Here is a 20,013-nt window from a genome sequence, read left to right as displayed (position 1 = left end):
ATGTTTTCTTGTAAAACCTAATTATTAATTCCAGCAATTATTGTATCAACTCTATTGTCAAATTTCTATCTTAGAGAAATTATAACATTTCACTCACTCTCTCTCTCTTTTTTTTTTTTTCTTTTCTGAAAATGGGGGTATTCATGGAGCAAGCTCCAGTTTATTTTTTGCTTATAACTGCATTTTATATAGCCAAATCAGTTTCTAATATACAATGCCAGAAGGATATATACAAACAAAGATATTTTAAGGAGAAGATACGGTTTTATTATGACACTCATCAACAACAAATGTTCGTAATCAGCAATATACACCATTTTAATTAAGAACAATGTTTACAAATAATGAGCATGACAATGGTAGTCAATTAAAATCCAATTTTTATACAAATAACAGAGGCATTGTATGTATGTATGTATTTATATATATATGTATGATACATATATTGCCATGAGTATCTGAGAACCAAACAGCAATAAAATTCATATTACATGGGTCACTGCACAACAGTTTGTGAAGTAAAGATGAAGGATGAACAAATGACAATGAGTAATGAGAACCACTTTAGAACACTAATATGACAGGTCACAGTTCAATGTTAATTTCTAGAAAAATACTGCACAACATACAAATAAAATGACAGTAAGAAACATTCTCTACATTTTTAAGGAATGTCCACTATATAAATGTGTTAAACGATAACTATCATTCAAAACAAGAAGTCATAAACAATGTCAGCAGAGAATAAGAAAGCACTCGGCACATGGTTGACAAAGATGCTTTGCTCTACATCTGGGCTGAGTAAGCTAAACACATCAAGTTTGTCTAAAAATGAAATCACCTTCAAATATAAGATGAGGAGCAAAGATTTCATTTTATATATATGTATATAATGAAATCTTCACTATACATGTATCTATATATACAAAGGTATATATAGATATATATATATATATATATAAAGAAATTATGAAAACTAAACACACAGCCAACCCTAAGAAGTCCATATAGATACATAAATATTTATAAATACCCTTGTCACCACCTGACAAATTCATAAAAACTAATAAGCAATAGGGCATATACACGTATTATATAAAAGACTGTTGTAGTAAAACTTTGTGTTTGAACTTACTCAGCCACCTTTATATTTGTTAAAATTAAATGTTCATAATACTAATTACAAAAGTATTTCCTGAAATGTTTTAAAATTCTTCATCACTTGTGTCATCACCAAAATTGTATTTGACAGGAGCACGGGCTCTTGCAGAACGTGCCATCGGTATACGAGGAGCATCGAGATCAAGATCAGCAATGGAATCCATATCTTCTTCTTGCACCTGTTTCTTCTTGCTTTTTTTCGGTTTTTCTACTGGTGTTTCATCTGAATCTGAGCCTTTAGGTGGTTTCTTTTTCTTCAGACCCAGAGCTGGTTTCCTAGGGGCTGCTGTCGATTTCTTTGGCTTTGGTCTAAATTCGTCCTCAGAAAGGTCTGAATCACCCCGTTTTTTTGCACGCTTTTTGGGTGCTGGTTTAGCAGTTTGTTTGTTCTTTTCTACCATTAAACCATCACTAGAGTCACTATCTACTGTTTTAGAAGGAACAGAAGGAGCTGTAACTGATGGGGCTACATTGTTTTCTTCACAAGTTTTCTCATCACCAAGTAGACTGTCAAAGAGATTTTGCTCTTGTTTCCTTGGCTCCGGAGCAAAACTCTCATCACTATCTGAAGAAACAGTAACCTGATCTGTAGGTGCTCCATTAACTTCTTTATCATTGTCAGAATCGCCAAAGGGTGCAACTGTCACTGGTTTTTCCACAACTTTCTTTTCCGATTCTTCAAGTTCACTTTCACTACTTGCATCATCACCACCACCTCCATCTGGATTTTGCATTTCAATTTCATTGTGCATATTGAAACGATCCTCTTCTTCATTATCATCACTGTCAAAAGTATACCTAGCTTTAGCAGCAGCAGCCCTACGTGGTGCAATTCCTCTTTTTTCAGCAGGAACAAATTCCTTGTCACCAAATTCAGAGGCATCAGACACACTTGCATCAGACTCAGATTCCGACCATGGATTTCTCTTTTTCTTCTTCTTTGGTGAAGATGATGTCTTTTTAGAATTTGATCTAAAAGGAGATGTGCCTTGTTTCACCCTTTTCTTGGTTTTAGTTTCCTGGAGTTTATCTGGAGAGTTACCAAGCCTTTCAGAAAGAGGTGCAAGTTCCCCATCCTCACTGTCCATCGTACCTTCTTTCTTTATCCCACCATCTTCAGATTTCTTTGGCCTTCCTCTTCTCTTTCCATCACCTGCTGCTCCAGGAATTTTTTCTACCCGTTTTCGAAGATCAGGATCGATACGAGGAATAATTCTTTCACCCATTGGAGATGGTTTGGTTTCTTCATGCATTTTACGAGGTTTAGATTTACCACCAAGTGCTCCACTCTTACCCAATTTCAATGGTTTGTTTGCTAAGCCAGCAATCTCATCTTGGTGCTCTTTCTGCTCTACAACATCAAGTTCTTCCAAAAACTTTACCAAGTCTTCTTCCCAGAGATCAGATGGTGTTTTTGCTTTTAGTTTCTCAAGTTCATCTCTCTTCTCATCACGTTTTTTGATCATTTCATCCTTCTTCTCCCGTGTGAGATTCCATAAACTTAATCCCAATAAGTAATCATAGTCCAAACCATTTGAAGTAGGACTCTCATCATCGTCATCACTGCTATCTATTTCTTCCCTTTCTTCTAACTCACTTTTTCTCTGTTCCTCTTTCCATGTCTTTACTGGATCAGACTCATATCCTCTTTCTTGAAGAGTACGAATTATTTCATTTTTTCTGCGGTTCTCTATAACAATCTTGCCTTCAATTTTCTCCAGAATAAAGCGAGCCTGGCTATCTAATTTTCTTGATTCGGCACCTAGCATTCCTTCCATATAGTCTTTCCGCTTTCCATAGAACTCAAATCTAAGAGTATAAAATTCTCTCAAGATTTCTTCTGGGGTTTCATACTTTCGTAAACACCCTTTGTGGTCAAACAATACCATTAAGGATGTAAATAATGTTGTTTGTAACTTAAAAACTTTGTGTAGACCTTGTTCTTCTGCTCGGGATAACTTCTCTTCATTCATTGTGATAACAAATCTTACAGTTGTGTCTGTGTGATATTCTTTATAGTCCATGATTAATGGAGGAGTCTTTTCTGTGCCATGAAGCATTACTTCTAGGACTTGTTCTTTATACGTTTGAGTCCACGTACGTACTGGCAATTCCGTAATTTCTATTTTATTAGGACCCAGAATAGCAATTTCCCCATTTATAACAAAGCGCTGATTGTCAAGCTGTTCAATAGTGCCTCTAAAGTTTTTGAACCATGGCTTCATTGGCACTGGTTCTTCTCCAGCTAACATTAATCTGATGTTAGATACAATTTCCCTTGGATTGTAATTGGGAATTTTTGTACTCCATCCTGTTCCAATACCTTCAGATCCATTAACTAGCACCGTAGGTATAATTGGCACATAATACTCTGGTTCAATTTTCAGATTATCATCATACAGATTCCTCAGGAGTGGTTCATCAAGTTGTGAAAACAAAAGCCTAGCTAAAGGACTCAACATAGTAAAGATGTATCGAGGACTAGCAGCATCCTTACCTCCCTGTAATCTTGTACCAAACTGACCAATAGGCTGAAGAAGATTGATGTTATTGCTACCAACGAAGTTTTGAGCTAAGTTAATAATTGTACACATTAATGACTGTTCACCATGATGATAGGCTGAATGCTCAGCTACAGATCCTGCTAACTGTGCAACTTTGATTTCTCGTTTATCATTTCTCTTAAAGCAAGTATATATAACTTTACGCTGTCCAGGTTTCAGTCCATCCACCAAGGAGGGTATAGAGCGTTCATTATCCATGTTACTGAACAAAATTAGCTCTTTATTAATAAAGTCATTAAATGTTACTGTGGTAGTGTTCTTTCCGTACAAATAAAGTTCGGGTAATCCTAATTCTCTGCGCTTTTTTCTTTCCTCCATTCCATTTGTGAGCCATTCTTTTCTTTGTTCTACCATCTTTCTGCTGAAAGCTACTTGGATAGCATTATCATCTTCATTTCCTTGATATTTAAATTTAATACGATGGCGAGTCATTTCGCAGAAATACTCCTTAGCTTCTTTGGCAGTACTGGTACCCAACCCTTTATAGTACTTTATTTTCCAAGTATGCCAATTTGATGTTGCTGTCTTCCATTCCTCAAATTCAGGAAGACTGTAAAATGCCTTTTCTTCCTTACCTTTTGTAGCTTTCACAATTGGTGTAATAAACTCCTCTAAAAATGGTAACCTGAGGAGACTTGGCCAATTATGATGTATAAAATTAATCAACAATCCCTTGATATGTGACCCATCTTGATCTTGATCTGTCATGATCATCAAGCGGCCATATCTAAGGGTCTTTAAGTCATCAACACTTTCATACTTCTTCTTATATTGTAAGCCCATAATCTTTATTATATTATTAATTTCTGCATTTTCTAAAATTTGTTTGTGTGTTGCTTCTCGCACATTAAGCATCTTGCCCCTCAAAGGAAATACACCATATTTGTCTCGACCAACCACTCCAAGTCCTGAAACAGCCAAAGATTTGGCTGAATCTCCTTCTGTCAATATTAAGGTACAGTCTATAGAATTTTTAGTTCCTGCATCATTTGCATCTTCTAATTTTGGAATTCCCTTCAACTTTGAATGTTTGGTGGCACTACATTTTCTATTTAGTTCTGTCTGCGCTTTGAATTTCATCCATGCCATGATGGATTCTATAACACCACATTTCAATACCTGAGTAAAAAACTTGTCACTAAGTTGGCATTTTGAGCCAAATGATTTTGGCTGAAGTGTCATGTTTTCTTTTGTTTGAGAATCAAATGTTGGATTTTCAATTAAACAATTTACGAATATCCACATATGACTTTTCACTTGAAATGCTTTTACTTGCACACCACCTTTATTCTTCTTTTTCACTGCATCCACTAGTTTTGTGACCACTTGATCTGTTACATAATCTACATGCCTTCCACCTTTAGTTGTTGCAATACTGTTAACAAAGCTCACTTGTTGAAAACCATGATCACTAAGGGTGACAGCAACTTCCCAACGGTCATTTGCACTTTCATAAACAACTTTTAAAGGATTACCCTGCTCATCTTCTTTTCCTTTTATATACTGTTCCACATATTCCTTAAAACCTTTTACAGGTAATCGCTTACCATTTAAGTACACCTTAACTCCCCTTGTTGAACCTGCAACATCAAAAGCACGACGTGACATAAGAGCCACTATATCTTTATCCAGGATATCCATCTTAAATTTTGATAGATCTGGATAAAATGTGATACATGTATAGTCATCGCCCTTAAAGGGTGTAATCTTTGGCTCAGTATTTCTTGCCATGTTGTCATTCCAAGTTTGCTTGAAAGCTTTATTATAGCTTTTACATGCTGTTTCAACAATGAATTTTGTGCTGAAGATATTACACAGTTTAGCACCGTATCCATTTCTTCCACCGGTTACTTTCTTTTCATCATCATTGTAATTTGATGAGGTAAGCAAATGGCCAAAGATAAGTGATGGCACAAACATTTTCTCATCTTTGTGTTCTACTACTGGAATACCTTTCCCATTGTTCCAAATACTTATTCGATTATTTTCAGGGTCAATTTCAATTTTAAGACAGTCCATGTTTTTATCACGTTGTTTATTATCAGCGGCATTTACAAGAATTTCATCAAAAATCTTATACAACCCAGGCACGTAAGTTACTTCTCTACTAACCATTCCATTTTCTTCACCATCGAAAACCCACATTACTTGCGTAACTGGTTCAACTGAACCAATGTAGGTATCTGGGCGGAGCAAAATGTGCTCCAATTGGGTTTTCTTCTGATATATTCGTTCTACAGAAAGTCTGTTCTTATTACCTTTTGATTTCGTTTCCCCTGAGCCATCTGTTTTTGCGGCAATTAGTGCGTTTTCAGGATCTAATTCATCTAGCTTTGGAATTTTAACTTTAGAGGCCATGTTGTTGAAAATTGTCTGCAGTGGATTTTGCGCACTCATTTGTGGATACCGTTGCTGCAGAATCCTGAGTAACACTTGAATGTCAACATAAAGATAATGTTTATTAGGTGAAAACTTTGCGAACTTACCTCTTAAGTTCACGCTACAACATTAATGTGTATGATTCGGCTACTCCGGAAAGCAGCACAGTATTCTGAAGCACTACAATAGGCCTAACGTACTCCTATGAAATGGCTGGCAGTGTCCCTTTGTACGTCTCGACCTAATGTCAGAAAACCGGTAGCGTAAAACCTCTTGTAAAGTATAACACCTCCACTTCCTACAAAATTCTTACAAATTTAGGACAGTGGGGAAATAATGTTATTAAATTAACACCTTTTTGATTCATGGTACACTTTTGTATTTTTAATAGCACAAAAATAATTAACACAAAATTGAAAAAAAAATACGAGGTATGGAGAATTATTCGTTGCTTAGCCGAGCTTTCCCAACTACGTCCCGGCAACCAATCACTACAAGGACTGTAATTCAAACTTGACCAATGGAAAAGAAGTTCGCAGCGCCACTTTCGGTATTCACAGATATAATTGTCACTTATCGTATACACGTGGATATTCTGCAGTTGTCGGAATGTTGTGAAGTTGAGAAGTCTATGGAAAGCATTCTTGCAATGTTGCTTTCAATTGGTAAACACAAACGAAGGCATAAATATAACAAAGAAATGAAAATCCGCACAGTGAAGCTGTTATTGGAACTTTATGGCAGTAAAGCAGCAAACACCATCTTGCTCCTGCCAATGTCCATATTAAAAATGGAAAAACATTTTAATTCTTTTCAGGAAGGTGAAGAATTCGTTGATATTAGGTTTGTTCTCAAATGGTATGTTGTGTTATCAATGGTTTGGTCATTAGCTCAATTGGCAAAGTGATGGATAGCAGTTGTAAATAGCTGAAATGCAGTGAATAGAAAGAATGTTGTTGACCTTTATATTGGTGCATGTGTCAAACCCACATTAATGAAACGTATTATACATTGTATAGGAGGTTTAATATTGAAAGTTTTAAAGGTATACTGAAAAGAAACATCAGCTTATATTAGTAAAAATAAAATAAAATATTAATCATATAATGATAACATGGAATCTGTCACAGCTTATTACAAAGTACGGTAGAGCCTCCTGTATTCGTTTTAATACTAATAGTAGTAGTAGTAGTAGTGGCATGTGATGCAAGAAAGCAAATGTATAAGCTTATGCAGCATCAGCCAAAAAAAAAAATCACACCATTCGCTCTAAATTCCTATCCAGTTCCTCCCTAAATTTATTCAACCTATCAACTTCCACAACGACAGATGGAAGTTTGTTCCAGCAATTAACCACCCGCTGGCTAAAAGCAAATTTCCACACATCTATTCTACATCTGTCCTTTTTTTAATTTGAATTTATGCCCCCCTAGGTTCGTAATCTGAACAAGTGGAAGGATCCCATCAAAATTCAGCGTGCTCAACCTATTCAAGGCCTTATACACCACAATGAGATCACCGCGCAGGTGCCTAGTCTCCAGCCACTGCAATTTGCTTAAGCCTGTCTTGGTAGGAGGATCCCTTCATTCCCCTCACCAATCTTGTTGCTCTTCTCTGTACACTCTCAAGCAAATCTACATTCTTCTTAAAATGAGGCCTCCAGACCTGTACGCAGTACTCAAGGCGTGGCCTGACCATTGCCTTATACAGAGGGACAATCACCTCCTTTTCCCTGCTAGCAAAATTCCTATATATCATTGACAAAACTCCATGACCTGCTCTGGTAGCCTGTCTGCATTGCTCAGAAAACTTCATAAATGACTGCACAATTACTCCCAGATCTTTTTCATTTTCTACCACCTTACGTTTAGTACCACACAGTTGGTACGTTCCTCTGGTCGTACTTCTACTCATATGCAGTACTTAGCCCATCTGCCCAAATTATCTAGATCCTGTTGCAGTAGCATACTGCCATTGCTGTCATTAACAACCCTGCCAACCTTTGTATCATCTGCAAACTTCGACATTAAGCCTGATATACCTTCATCAATATCATTGATAAATATATAAAAATAACAGTGGACCCAAAACCGAACCCTGTGGGACTCCACTAATATCATTAGTCCACGAAGAGCAGCACCCATTGATTACCACCCTCTGTCTTCTCCCACTTAACCATCCTTTTATCCATTCTAGCAACTTACCCTTAATACCATTCTGCTCCAATTTGTACAATAGTCTTTCATACGCAACAGTGTCAAAAGCTTTCCTGAAATCCAAATATATGATATCAAAATTATTTTTTGCATCCAGTTCCTTTGTAACCACATCATAATATCCTATCAAATTTGTCAGACAAGTCTTTCCCTTAACAAACCCATGCTGTGTCTGAATTATTGCTGCAGTCTTGTCTAGATGATCCTACAATGCAACTTTAACCAGTGACTCCATAATTTTACCCGGAACAGAAGTTAAACTAACTGGTCTGTATTTACTCGTGTCACCCTTCGATTCCCCTTTGCGAATTGGGGATACATTTGCACATCTGCAGTCCGTGGGAACCTCCCCTGGGTCCAAGGATGCTCTCATAATTATGGCTAAGGGTTTGCTTAGTTGCTTTGCTGCCTCCTTTAATATAACTGGATAGATCCCATCCACCCCAGGTGCTTTTCTTATGTTTAACTTGAACATGATGATTTATATACACTGCTTGGCAAAATTAACGGAACATGAAGAAAACGTGGTGTAATTCGTGCAGCTTGCGATGAAGCTGAAAAAAAATTGGTATGGTGGTGTACCATGGAAATGGGGAGATAGCAGAAATTTCGGACAGGTATAACGGACATTTATAGGGGTTATATAAGATTTACGAAAAAGGTCACATTACAGAAGTCGATACAAGATGCTCGAAAATATGATCACATGACATCAGTGCGGCGTATGATCCTCTCAAAGACAAGGCCTGACAACGGTAAACCATGGTCGATGTAAAGGGTGTCTATAAGGTTCTGTGGCAACAAATCTCATTCTTCCACCAGCGCAGACCTTAGCTCGCCAAGTGGCTGAGGCTATCGGCATGCCATGTGCCGTCCAAGTGTGTCCCACACATGTTCGATTGGATTTAAGTGTGGTGATCGTGCTGGGCACGCAGTCTTTGGATATATTCAGTTTCAATATATTCCTCCACCACTTGAGCTCTATATCCAATGGTGTTGTCATACAGGGAAAAAAAATGGGCCAACTCCACCCCTAAAAAGTCGTTCATAGGGTACTAGGATCTCTTTTGGGTAATTCTGAGCAGTTACGGTTCCCCTAACAAAAACATGAAGAGGGGTGCGGTCTTTGATCATTATTCTGACCCACAATAGAACACTACCTCTACCGTAAGCATCTTCTTCTCTGATATTGGAGGGACTGTACCGCATTCCGTGTTGTCGCCAGATGAAATAGCGAATATAATCTGGTTGTAGACTAAAACGGGACTCATCAGAGAACACAACTGTACCCCATTTGTAGGGTTCCAAGTTGCATTCATGGTACCAGTTTCCATGGGCTCTGCAGTGGTTTGGGCTTAATGGGATATAGTGTACATAGTGTCTGGGGAGAGGGCACCATTGGTAGTTTCTCACAACTGCACCATAAGTATTCTTGTGAAGTAACATTACTCTGTAAAAGCCAGACAAAAAAGTATTGTGTGTGGTATATGAGAAGTAGTATGTTGGGTTCTGTTGTCGTGATGTGGCTTTGGTCACAGGAATCCTAATGGGATCCCATGTTGCCCATACACCGCTAGGAGGCAAGCCAGACTGCCTATTATTCTCTGGCAAGTCCTGCCACCTAATTGCCTGAGCTTTCAGTGACAGACTCTCACATATCTATCATTATCATTATTAGCCATATGGTGCCAAGAAGCATTTCCCTGCCGAAGGCAGCCCAACAAGCGCATATTCATCAGGCTACATCAACGCCTTAGAGAACATGGGCGCTTCGCACATGGAGTACAAGCATGTAGACCCAGAAGCATAATACCTGATGTTGAGGAAAGGGTGTTAGAAAAAATATGTAACATCTGTAAAATCCTGTGGTGTTGAAACCAAAAATTAAAAATGTATTATCTTATGTTTAATAAAACCATCCTTTGCTAAGGATGGTTTTATTAAAGATAAGATAATACATTCGTTTTACTAAACTAGTACTTCCAAAGTCAGTGGCAGATCTTAACAGAAAATGTGCATTATCTCGAGTACGGTTCATTTGAGGCCCAATGTTCACTGGGACTTTTTTGTTAATTTTAGTTTGTACTTTTCGCCTTTAAATTATTGACCTTCATTTTTTAAACACCTTGTATATATGCATGGAGATTGGGGAACATGAAAGTCAAGTTGGGGGAAATAGTAAGAAATATTGAGGCATAGAAGAAGGCGTCCTCAAAATTATTAGGTGGAATAAACAACTCCACTAGGCGAAGGGAATGGGAGTCAAAAGATACTAGACAAGAGAGTCTGGTATTCATCGTCACTTGGCACAGAAGTCATGGACAGAGACAAGTCCTTTTCTGTGGTTTAGCCACGTCCAAGTAACTGTCACAATTGAAGATGTGCAGGTCATGGTTAGGAGACCAAGTCCCCTCAGTGACTTAGCCATGTCCAGATATTTGTCCATCTGCCTTCTTTAGGAGTTTTAGTCACATCAAGGTATTTAATCACATCCAGGTGTTTGTCGCAATTAGTAGGTCCTGATATCAGCAGCTGGATGTATATTTTTCACTTTTCGGTGATTGCTCTTCAGCATGTATATTCCTAGGGTGCTAGATGTTAGGATTGTTTCTTCGTCTTGCAAAGAACTCCTGAGCAAAATCAGCAAATACAGTATACTCCTGTATATTGTCCAGTAAGTGGAATTCCTGATTTCTGGGTAAGTACATGATTCTGGTGTTTAATGTAGAACAAAGGTCCTACACAGGGAACAATCATACATAAGATGGTACTAGCTATCCAGCCCCCCAGAAGCACAAGATGGATCTTCAATAATGCCCAGTGATGTTAGCATGGCTTTAATAGATCCATGGCCAGTAAGTAGGTAAATTGTATACAAATCCAGTGAGAACCATGGAGGAGGTCTGGGGAAGATCATGTTTACATTCGCAAGAATTTTCCAGGTGATTTCACCCTTTGTAGAGTTTGACCACCTGCTCTGCCACTCCTGCTTCAAGTGGTTAAGTAGGCGTTGCTTTCCTTCCTTACGTCAATTAGCTGGGTTGGTTGTGTAGTTGAGGATGTAATGTGAAACTTCTTTTGAGAGCTGGTATAGCAATCCCCTTCTGACTACCTCTAAATCAATTGGTAGAGCACCTGCCAGAATCTGGAAGGAGTAGGTGCTAACCATACAGCAGGTGCAGATAGTAACAAGCAGAATGGACAGCTGAATGGCATCTAGTATTTTCCTATTGGAGGCCATAACAGCTTTGGTGAACCAAATTCCTGAAGCATATGTGACGATAGGTATAAAAACAGTCTTATAGAATAATGAGAGAGTTCTTTGCTCAACACTAAGGGAAGTTCTTCACTTAGGGTTCTCTGGTTAATGGGATATAACCACTGGCTTCCTTCTATAGAGTCCACTTGAACTGAGCCTTCTTAATGCATTCTGGTTGCTAATGTTTTCACCTGCTGCCGCAGCAACCTCAAGAGACGGTTAACGACAAGACATCGTAGAGTTCCGTCTTGCTGTTGAGCCAGATAGTGGTCTGTTCTAATTAAAGTATTCCTAGGGCGATCTTGGTCAGCTCTTTTTGCAATGGTTCCTGTCTCCTGAAACTGCTTCCATAGTGCCGAGACGATATTGCGTGACATATTAAGCCAAAGTTCCACCTTTGCTTGCAACTGCCCGGCTTCAAGTTGTCCAACTGCCTCGGAATTTGCATTCCAGGATGCCTATTATATTAAATATTCGCCTCAGGCGAGACTGTTCACAATAAAGTAATCATGAAAAACGTTTTGTTTTGTTAATTTTGTCGAGCAGTGTATTTACATTTATATACACCTAACTGATTTTTATACAACTAATTTTTATACAACTAACTGATTTACTACAATATTTTTACTGCTTTGTACTTCTGACTAGTATCAAATAAACGGATAGTATTATCAGTGGCGGATTACCCATTTAGGCAATGAGGCACGTGCCTGGGGGTCCCCAAGCCAAGACATTTTCCTATAGTGTTCTAAAATAGATTAATGTTTTCAGTAAACATCATAAAAATCTTGATTAATTTAAGCGAAAATCTTGATTAATTTAAGCAAAAAATTCAAAAGTACAAAATTTCATTTATTTGCCACCTAACTTTTATTTATTTGTTAATCTTTTTTATTATTATTTTTTTTTTTTGGGAGCCCCAAATATAATTTGCCTAGGGGCCCCAACTATCCTTAATCCGCCACTGATTATTATTATTATTATAATTGGTAATTATAGCAATAATCATACTTTGACAAAACCAATTAAACCAAACTCCTCGGTGTATAACAGGCATTTGTGACTAGACCGTAATAGGCAGGACTTGTCCTAGAGCTCAATGGACCCAGGTGTAAGAATTAAAGTTAGGGAAAAGGACAACAAGGAAGTGTTTTCCCAGTTACTTAAATCAGTTAAAATATTCATTCAGGATCTTTATAAATATTCTTACTTATTATTATTTTATTTTTATTATAACTGATTTGTATTTTATCTTTGAATCATTGAGACATCTGTATATTATTGTTTATTAAATGAGATCATTTTATGTATTCTTTTAAAGAAAATGCCTTAATTATTCTTATTACGAAATTTAAAATTACATCATGAAAATAAATTAAAATTTAAAAAAATAATAATAATAATAAGGTTCGGAAGTTAATCAAATATTAACTTCCAAGGACACTGTGTTTCTGAGATGATAAATATTAGAGGGTTAAAGCAAACAAGCAACTCATTACAGTTTATGTGTGTGTTGATGTGAATAACAGTGACAAAAGAAAACCACTCAACATAAGCAAATTTGCAAGGCATGGTCGTTTTGAGGTAATTGATTTGACTGAATTTTCATATCGCAACAAACAGGCATGGATGATACAATATATACTCAGCGAATGGCTCGTAGAATTTGATCACGAAATGGCTACAAAAGGAAGGGACGCTTTGCTAATACTTACTTTGTAAAATTATAAGAGAAGTTAACCTCAATATAGTACGTAGAACACTTCCGTATGATACTCTCCAAAAAATTAAAACGAAAAACTTACATCAGAGTAACAAATAGTTTAAAAAATAATTAAAAATCAATTTAACACAATAAAACTCAATTTTTTAATACAATTAAAAACCAACAATAGTGATATCAAAAAATGTCCCATATGTTGAAAAGTGGCACAGACAGCTTAACAGATTCTTTAAAGATACCGAATTTAAAATTGTGGCCAGGCCAATACGGAAATTACACACTATACTGAAAAATCAGTCAGTCCTTTCCTCATTCGCAACACAAATTAATGACCTGGTATACAACATTTCTTGTGGTGATTGCGACTCGTCTTATCAGGGTTCGACGCCCTTTCCTTTGAATATTCGTGTTAATCAACATGTGGCCTCAGTTCGGGCTTCTCGTTCAGTAATGTCAGAATTAGCCTTTCACGCCGTTAACGGAAAACATCCTTTTTTATTTAACGAGGCCACAATACTTAATGCCCAACGTAATTATACGCGACTATTAATTGCAGAAACCGTAGAAATTAAATTACACGAAAATTCTGTTAATGTTCGTCGGCTATTTCTGATCTCCGATTCGTGAGCATTTACGCGCATGCGCAATGACAAATTATCCCTATTTAAGTGTCATTCTCACCCTATTCGGTAATTTTCATTCCTGTGATCACGACATACGGTCGAAAAGAGTTGACAGCTTCAAGAAGGAAAATCGTTTTGCATTTTTTTCGTTAAATTCTTTTAATTAATTCTCTTATTTTTAATTTCGCTAAATTGATTTTTAATTGTGTTAAATTGATTTTTAATTATTTTTTAAACTATTTGTTACCCTAATGTAAGTTTTTCGTTTTAATTTCTGGAGAGTATCATACGGAAGTGTTCTACTTACTATATTGAGGTTAACTTCTCTTATTATTTTACAAATATTGATATCAACGTAGAACGTATCACAGCTCTGGTTCATACTAGCTGATACTTACTGTACAGCGAATTGTGTTCTCTCCATGTTAACTGCAGAGACCCGTCCGAATCCCATCAGTGACGCGAGAACCTTTTTATGGGCTTTTTTCAACTCCATACCTGAGTTAGTCGGTGTTCGACGTGGATAGCAAGGTTTCTCCCCCAGAAACTCGGTTTATCGTCCAGCAAAACAGACAAAAGAATACATGCAATGTATGGACATATTACACGTAGGCAGATGGTACTCAGGCGGCACTAATATGACAGTTTTTTTAATGTTAACTGCAGAACCCTTATGAGTAGCAGAGCGGTTGTAATCATCCTCCTCTCCATACCACGAAGAACAAGGCCCGGGTTCGAAGCCCCCTAATGATTCAAGTTTATTTATTTATTCATTATTATTTTTTTCTCGCTCTGTGGTTGAATTAGTCAGTCTCAGGAGAAGGGAGCAAGGTATTTTCTTCCGGCAACTCGGATTTTTCATGAAGCTAAACAGGAAAACCGACTGATATAACATACATACATATATGTATACTGTATATATACAGTATATTAGAAAATGCACGTAGTTTTTTGGCACATATGGCCATAGTAGCCCTTGCGCCAAAAAAACTCATTCCAACAACGTCGTTTTTTGACTCTTATTTGGTTGTATAATTTAAAATGTTTAAAACTTAAAACTGACAAAAAATTAGCGAAATTTCTTGACTTAAATAGCCTTCCTCTGTATTTAATGAGAATGTCGTTTTATCTCCCCCCCCCCCTTGTTGTCTTCTATTTTTAATTGTGAGTCCTTGACACTCAACTCCTAAATGATGGATAATGTTACTGTTAATACTGGAATTCCCCTATTTCCTACCCCCATGATCATCCTATGGGTTCTCTCTCAATAAGGTAAGACTTGGTGCTCTTTACTCTTTTCTTAGCATTGAATTAGTTAGACTTGATGCTACTGTTATGGACTCTGTGACTATTTCTTTAAGTAATCGTATTTCTGCTACACTAGAATTCTAGGAGCTTCTGCTGATCATAAATTGAATGCTACCATCGATGATAAATTCACTGATATTGGAAATGCATATACCTTTAGTGGGTATGTCTAGGATATTTTCCCTGGTGGGTAGCACTGTTGGTATAATCACTGTCCTCCCCCACACAGTGTGGAAAAGACCTGAGTTGACAATAATTAAATATTTCTGCACAATAATAAATATAAAAAATTCCCAACATTGGCTCTTCCTATTCCTTACTCTCACATTTTATTTCGCTTCTCTTCTCTCCCACCCTATGGCAGAGGGAGCTAGGAATTAAAAATATATATATACTTTTTTCTCCAAACGAAAATTCAAAGAAATTAATTGGATTATATGATAAATGAGATTAATATTATTAAAATTAAAATTCTTTCTATGATTTAAAATTTTTATTATGATTTAAGATTCTTATTATTATTATTGATTTACAAATTCATTATTTGATAAACATTTTTATATTTAATTTACAAATATATTATTGATTGACATTACAAATAAAGACGCTTACCTCTACGTGTTTGTTTATTCTATTCTATTGTTTTTATCTATTCACTGAATGCAATAAATATATAAAGATATTACTAACCAGTGGCGTTCAAGCATTTGGTAGAAGTGTGAGCTTCCCTGGACCTGGAGGCATGTCGAAAATCCGGATCTTATTTACTATTTAAAAGTTATAAGTGGGGGAGGGGGGGAGAATGCATTCAGATCTGGAGCTATAGTGAATCCCATAGTGAAAATCTGAATACGGTGCTGTTTCTTGTATTATCTTTACCTTGTGAACTCTTCTGACCGTGTGGTCGTCCCGGAGTATAAACAGGAAATTTATTTATTATTAGAATTAATTTTAACAAATCCTTTAGATTTCAATAAGAATTAATTAAAAATACGTAAAATCAATAAATTAACAGTTTTTTGTTAATTTATTGATTAACCCGGCCATATCGGGACGGTGCCCACCCTGGAATAAGTCCACAACGTCAGGTGGAAGTTTGTTTGAAGAAACTTACTTAAAATTATTTAATCAGTTTTAAAAGTTTGTAATCCCTGATGTTAGCTTTCAATAAAACTGTTACTTTTGAAAATGCATTTCGTTTGTTTGTTTATTGCATTATATGAAATAAAAAAATAAAAAGAATGAAATTATTTTGAAATTTCACATACTGTTCATCCGTAAGAGGGATGGCATAGCTCAAAAATCTTCATTTTTAACTTTTATAGCACGATATATTGCAAAAAGAGAATATTTTTATCAAGAAAAGTGTCACAAGTAGAACTCTATTAATGTACAATCGAGAGCGGTAATGTCACTATTCCTCTAGGATAGACTTGAAATGAAGGAAATTAGAATCTAAGGAGGAGAAATGTCGCTTCCGATATTTTATTCCCTTAGATTCTAACTCTGGGATCACTTAATTAATCTGTTCCTTGTGCTGCAGTAACTACTCCATGGAGAGTTAATAAGTAATTATAAATAAAAAGTAAATTTTACATCATATTCTACCTTGTTCAAATTCATATATTCTCACCATATATTCTACCCTGTTCAAATTCAGGAACCATTCGTGCAATACTTTCCTAGGTCAAGATCACCTTGAACTTTCAGTGATCACCTTCAAGTGTCAGAAATCCGAAGAGCCATCCAAACAACTCGGATTTCTGACACTTCAGGAATGACATTATGGGAGCCATCTGAAAAATCAATCGTATTAATATCTGCTGCAGTGTATTCGCACTTAAAGTGAGAATACATCGCAGAAGATATACTCACACTGGCCAGAAAAATACGAACCTTTATATTAAGACAGTCACAGACGGAAGAAATGAAAATAAATGCGAATACAAATAGATGCATAGAAAACTCTGACGTGTGTGTGATGACGTGTTGCTTCGTTGAGTATAAAGACTGCACAAGCTGTTCGACTGCAGTTATCTGAAGCCAGAATGATGAAAACACGTGATCTATCAGGCTTTGAAAAATGTCTTGTCGTGGATGCACGTTTAGCACTAGCGACGATTGAATAAACGAAAGACATAACTTGTCTCTCAAAAGCATACATCTCAAAAGTTTTTAATGACTGGAAAGCAAGCAGTTCTTCCACATACCAAAAGCGTAAATGTGGCAGAACAAAAACACTTCAAGAACGAAGCCGTCATACTCTAAGGAGGACTGTACAGAAAAGTAGGCCATCCAGTGTGCAGTAAATAACATCTAAATTCAATAAAGCCTAGAAATGACCTATTTAGACCCGTACCCTGTGCAGGGAATTGAAGAGATTGGATATTGAGAGTCACCTGCCTATTCTGAAGCCATTTGTTTCAGAGAAAAACAAAAAAATCGCTTGCAGTGGTGCCTAGAACGTCGTCATGGAAGAAAGCCATGTGGTCAGACGAATCACAATACACTTTGTTTTGTACTGATGGTGAGGCCAAAACCTCACGAAGCGATGGGCCCAACCCAGTGGAGGTGGTATCAATCATGGTACTGGGAATGTTTTGTTGCCATAAACCGAGTACGTTGATACTAATGGAAGGTCAAATGTCATTCAGGGAGTACCTAAATTTTGTATCAAATCTACTACACCCGGCAATGTTACACTTTTATCCCGAAGGTGATCGCCAATTTATGACAATGCAACAGCGCATCCTGCCAAAATCGTGCAACAATGGTTCGGAGAATGTGATACGGATTTCCACCAGCTTCAGTGACTCCCACATTCACCTGATCTCAATCCTATTAAGAATGTGTGGGATATGCTGCAAAGAGCTATTCGGCAACGATGTCCTCTTCCTTCAACTTTGTAGCAGCTGTGCTATATTTTGCCTGGAAGAATGGTTATAATTAGACTAGAACGCACTAAAACACCTCATAAATCCATGCCACACCGCACACTTGGTGTTATTCTAAACAAAGGCGGCCCGATTCGATACTGAATAAAAGTTCTTATTTTTTTGACCAGTGTGTGTATTTTGAGACATATTCGTGATTTGCTATTAATTTCTTAATGCGCAATTCCACTATATACTAGGGCAGCGTTTCTCAGTCAAGAATTCATTCTTTCGGTTTCGCTCAATTTTTCCTACCCAGAACATAAATATAATTAACAACAACAACAACAACGAAAACAAATACTGATCTTAATACACGTTACATTTAATTTAATTACTAAACTAAATTTTCTATATCCAAATTATAAATATCATTTGGAAAAAATATCCATTATTGCATATATTTTATTTTTAATGTGATCCTTATGCTTTATAAGAAAATTTGTGACTCATCCAGATTTTTCTGCAATTCACCGGCGTCATAGTCATAGCCATGGAAAGTCACAGGATTTTGTAAAGGGGGGGGGGGGGGGGAACTAAAGCAATATTCCAGAGCATTACATGCAGCAGAAAAAAAAATTATATTATTTTAATAATGGGGGAGTTATAGCATATTTTACCCCTCCCTGGGGCTATCCGTGGTCATAGCCACAGGATGTTCTGAAAACTGAGATGTACGATACTATTTCCAACATTTAGTGCAGAGCAGTAAACAAATCGATGCACTAGATCGGTATGTGCAGATGTCGAAATATTGACGTAGAATATTAAACCCTACTTATGAATAATACCAATGCGTGTATTTTAGGATACTTGACAGTTTCAGACATATACTATTTACCAGGAAAGGCTCCAGTTTTGAAAGTTGCAGCATCTTGAGCCTTGTCACTTGCGTAATCTGAGGTCAATGGATTGGGTGAGCTCAAAGCAGATGGAATCCATCCTCTTGCTCAGACTACACACATGATGAGGTATATATGAGAAGGTTTTTTTGTTTGTTTGTTTTTATTGATACTGTATAAGCTTGCATTCTTGCATAATTTGCCATTACTAATACTAATATCTCAAAGCTGGTAATTGCCGGCAAAAATAAGTCATATTGCATTGGATTAATTAGATATGCAATAGGTTGAGTTCGTATTGATTGTTTTACTCTAAATAGGGAAGGAACTCTCATTTGGGGTTATAGTTGCTCATTCTTTCTTTTTAGACCTTGTTGTTAAGCTATCCATCGCGCTCAGTGATGGATGGTTTAACACTCACCGAATTCGGTTTAAGAATATCAACACTACAAACAGGTTTTCATACGTGCAGAAATGTTACATAGATTGTGATAGAACACGATAGCAAATATAAGAGGTTGATTGTAGTGACTCCACTAGGCCAGGGACAACTTTTAATTAATAATCTTAAGGTAACTGTACAGATATCAGTTGATGGACTATGGCCTTCTCTAACCCTTCTCCTTCTCTCTAGTTTCCTTGACATGAAAGGTCAGTCTCGGCACAAAATATGTTTTCATATTTATATGTGAAGTTCGACATAATTTGTGGTTTACAGATCACGAAGTCACACATTGATAATAAGGCAATGAAAAGCGCCTAATAAAAGCGTATGGGGTTTTCACCTCGTTCGTCTTAAAGTTCGTATTCATGTATTTAATTTTGTTTGTTTTGGAGAAAGAAAATGCGCAGGAAGCAAGTATTTCAGAAAGAGGGGAATGCATATATTAAGACAATGATTACTTTGTATTGTCGTTATAATTATACCGAAAGTCAGTTAATAAGATAGAAGTTCAGAAATTCGAAGCTGCAATTACTGATGTTCCAAAGCACAATTACAAAAAA

The 20,013-nt window shown here is 36.7% G+C and overlaps 1 protein-coding gene across 1 annotated transcript; it reads right to left on the bottom strand.

Moving 5' to 3' along the window:
• Positions 1-1,007: 1,007 nt before the first annotated feature.
• On the bottom strand, positions 1,008-6,542 carry Top2 (DNA topoisomerase 2). Its single transcript, XM_090379836.1, has one exon. The coding sequence runs from the start codon at positions 6,120-6,122 to the stop codon at positions 1,206-1,208; it is 4,917 nt and encodes a 1,638-aa protein (XP_090235962.1). The 5' UTR covers positions 6,123-6,542; the 3' UTR covers positions 1,008-1,205.
• Between the last annotated feature and the right edge of the window lie 13,471 nt (positions 6,543-20,013).

Source organism: Mastigoproctus giganteus, chromosome 8 (assembly GCF_048544385.1).
Source record: "Mastigoproctus giganteus isolate SK-2022 chromosome 8, ASM4854438v1, whole genome shotgun sequence".
Classification (NCBI taxonomy): Eukaryota; Metazoa; Arthropoda; class Arachnida; order Uropygi; family Thelyphonidae; genus Mastigoproctus; species Mastigoproctus giganteus.
The sequence above is the reverse complement of the archived record's forward strand: the minus strand, read 5'-3'. Positions and strand labels throughout refer to the sequence as shown.